This window comes from Gavialis gangeticus, unplaced genomic scaffold, assembly GCF_001723915.1.
Source record: "Gavialis gangeticus isolate Ggan-Ray unplaced genomic scaffold, GavGan_comp1, whole genome shotgun sequence".
NCBI lineage: Eukaryota > Metazoa > Chordata > Crocodylia > Gavialidae > Gavialis > Gavialis gangeticus.
In genome coordinates this window covers 17,366,792-17,370,010 of record NW_017729015.1, presented here as the reverse complement: position 1 = coordinate 17,370,010, position 3,219 = coordinate 17,366,792, and the positions used below count along the sequence as shown (strand labels likewise).

The 3,219-nt window shown below is 38.8% G+C and overlaps 1 protein-coding gene across 1 annotated transcript in view; it reads right to left on the bottom strand.

Moving 5' to 3' along the window:
* TMEM50A (transmembrane protein 50A) overlaps positions 1-3,219 on the bottom strand; it is an 11,638-nt gene that overhangs the window by 1,278 nt on the left and 7,141 nt on the right. The window contains exons 3-5 of the mRNA XM_019512442.1: positions 2,491-2,603; positions 1,300-1,367; positions 451-543 (exon numbers count right to left, since the gene is read on the bottom strand). Coding sequence (XP_019367987.1) covers positions 451-543; positions 1,300-1,367; positions 2,491-2,603 — 274 coding nt within the window. The remainder of the gene's footprint in view (positions 1-450; positions 544-1,299; positions 1,368-2,490; positions 2,604-3,219) is intronic.

Here is a 3,219-nt window from a genome sequence, read left to right as displayed (position 1 = left end):
AATAAAAGAAGAGAGAGTGACAAATAATAATATTCCAAGCTGTGGCAGCCAAGTAGAGGGAAAACAAACACTTGTTTTACAAACACTGCAGCTTACAGGAAGTATAGTGTAAGATATTTTCTATGTCCTTGTGAACTATTTATATCTTTAAACAGACAGATGGACAGGGTTCTACATCTAAACCAGCTGAATACAGCATAGGGTTTTTGGCATTGTCACTGCACAGCAAAACTACCTATGTGGGGCAATTACTGAATACAATCGGTGGCTCACAGATAACAATACTGATGAGTAATGTACTGTGGGCAACACCATACTTTGCTCTCTGTCAACATGAAGAAACATGTCCCCAGGGAAAGCAAGTTTTCTTGTGGAAGTTCACATATGTTTATGCAATGCCCATGTAAAAATCAAAATGGGTTTGATATTAAGATCTGTAATGTATCTTACCTTTAACAACATAGCCTCCAAAAAGGATCCACATGGAAGCAATCAGAGATCCAAAGGCCATCATAAAACCAATAAACAGCCAGATGCGAGCGCCTTAAAAAGAATGTGCGCATGTACTTTAATTTGCAATATGCCCCTGTTTCAGCCTTCTAGACTAGGACTGCCACTGTATCCAAAAAAAACACATCTTACACACATCCTAGATGTTGTAGGGAACTATCAAAGCAGCAACAGGATGACGCTATTGCAACTCTGGAGCTGCAGCTGCTTACATGACAGCTGTGCTCCTTGCCACTGTGGAGAGTGGTGGCAAAGACTTGTGCAAGTCCTCTAGAAGAGGTGACTTCCACCCATGATGCATACAGAGAACCTTAAGATAGCTGCTAGCACCAACCAGCCAAAAGAAGCAGACCTTATGTTGGACAAAAAAAGCAAGCTTGCACTACACACCAAGAAGATAAGAATCAGTAAGTTATACGGTGACTATCTGGAAAATGTAGTAGCCAAAACTATGGGGGTCAAACTTACTGTTTCACATTAAATTATTTTAGAGTGTCTCAGATGACAGAAGAATGAAACCAAAAACTATTAACAATTATTGCCAACTGTGTAGGTGATGGGCAAAACAAGGTGTGGAAGTTAAGAGTGCTTGTTTGACAAAATCATGTAAAATGAATAATCTTTTCACATATATGAAAAAGAAATCAAGTTACTATCCTGTAAAAAGGCTTATTAGTGGCATATCAAGAACATACAATGCCACACTTGTTTTATTTACGAAGCAAATCTACATCAAAGCACTGCATTATCCACATGTGCAGTTCTAGTTATAATGTGATTTATTACTACCTGTTTGTCCAAGACAGCCTTCACTGTAACTGTCACCACGAACTTGACCATTCGATACTGCATTGATCCTACGTAAAAGAAACAGAAGGGAATTGAACAGTACAGTAAAAACAGAATTACCACTTTTTGTGATTTTCTTCTACCACTGTATAGGCTAATAGTGAGAATTTATCATATTTTCTGCAACCTTTGCTTTGCAAGAAGGTACAGCTAACTCAAATTTGAAAAAAATGCTTTTTCAAACAGTCTCCTATTTAGAATGCTGAAATTAGTAAGACTATATGGTAGGTATTAGGAGACTTGGCTTGTAATCCAATTACTTGCAATCAATGTAAATACAGTCTGTTGGTATTCAAAGATTCATAGATGTTTTGGTCGGAAGGGACTTCAGAGGATCATCGAGTCCAACCTCCAGCTCAGGCTGGGAAAGAGCGATGCGGTTAGATGACCCCAGCCAGGTGCATGTCTAGCCTCCTCTTAAAGACCCCCAAGGTAGGGGAGCGCACCACCTTCCTTAGAAGCCCATTCCAGATTCTGGCAACCCTTACTGTGAAGAAGTTCTTCCTGAAGTCTAACCTAAATCTGTTCTCTGTCAGTTTGTGGCCTTTGTTACTAGTTACTCCAAGGGGTGCACTGGTAAAAGAGCATCTCCTATTCCTTGCTGTCCCTCCCCCTACTGCTTAATTTGTAGGCGGCCACAAGATCCTCTCTCAGCCTTCTCTTGTGGAGGTTGAAGAGATCGAGGTCTCTCAATCTCTCCTCGTAGGGCTTTGCCTGCAGTCCCCTAACCATATAAGTGGCCCTTCTCTGGACCCTCTCAAGGTTGTCCACATTCCTCTTGAAGTGCAGTGCACAAAACTGGACGCAGTACTCCAACTGCAGCCTAACCAATGCCACAGAGGGGAAGCTTCATCTCCCTGGACCTGTTCATCATGCACCTGCTAATGCACAATAGAGTGCGGTTAGCCTTGGTGATCATTTCATCACATTGACAACTCACGTTCATCTTGGAATCAACTATGACTGAGTGACTGTGTCTTCTATGTGAGCTCCTAGTGACCCACCTGCAGAAATAATGTCCATTTATGTTTGAAAGGTCTATGAAAGTTTTCCTTAAAACCTGTATTTTTTACATTATTTGCACAATGCAAGTTTTATAAAGCATGTAGCCAATAAAGAAATTGCACCTACATTAGGAATGCAATAGTGGCTATAACTCCACAAGCATGGTATGAATGGTTGAACTGTTCCATATCAGGATACTTAACAGCTGCATCTATGATAATCCACCAGCCTGTAAAAAACTATTTAAAATAAAATGACTTAAAACACAGACATGATTACACCCAACAGCATTACAAGGTTGTTGCAGCAAAAAAATACATTAGCTTATATGAAAAAAATTATATGGCCAATTTAGTTTCCATTTAAGTCAATGAGAGTTTTGCTGGTGATTTAGTTGGCAACAAGATGAAACAAAAGCAGTTAGATATGCAGCATTAAATTGGTGGAAACTGAGAAAGTGGAGCAGCCCATGCTTAAGATTTCCACAGAAAAATTATTTAAGAAAGCCTCATAAAAATGCATTTTCCTTAAATATATTTACTAAGCTACATTTTTTTAAATGTGTCTGTATAAATGTCTGGAACTACCTTTAAATGAAACCCTACCACAAGCCTGCTCAGTGGTGCAACAGAATATCATAATTATGAGTAAAGTAAATCAGATCAAATTCTGACTGGGAGGCTCGGGGGGAGTGCTAACTGAACAACTTTTAGGACTCCCTAGACTTTTGATATTAAAAAAAAAAAAAATTGTTCACAAATATTTTCAATACAGGATGGGCAGCAAACTTCCTACAGTATTTACTTGTTATAAAAATAAGCTCCAAAAAAGCTTTAAAAAAAAAAAAAAAAAAAA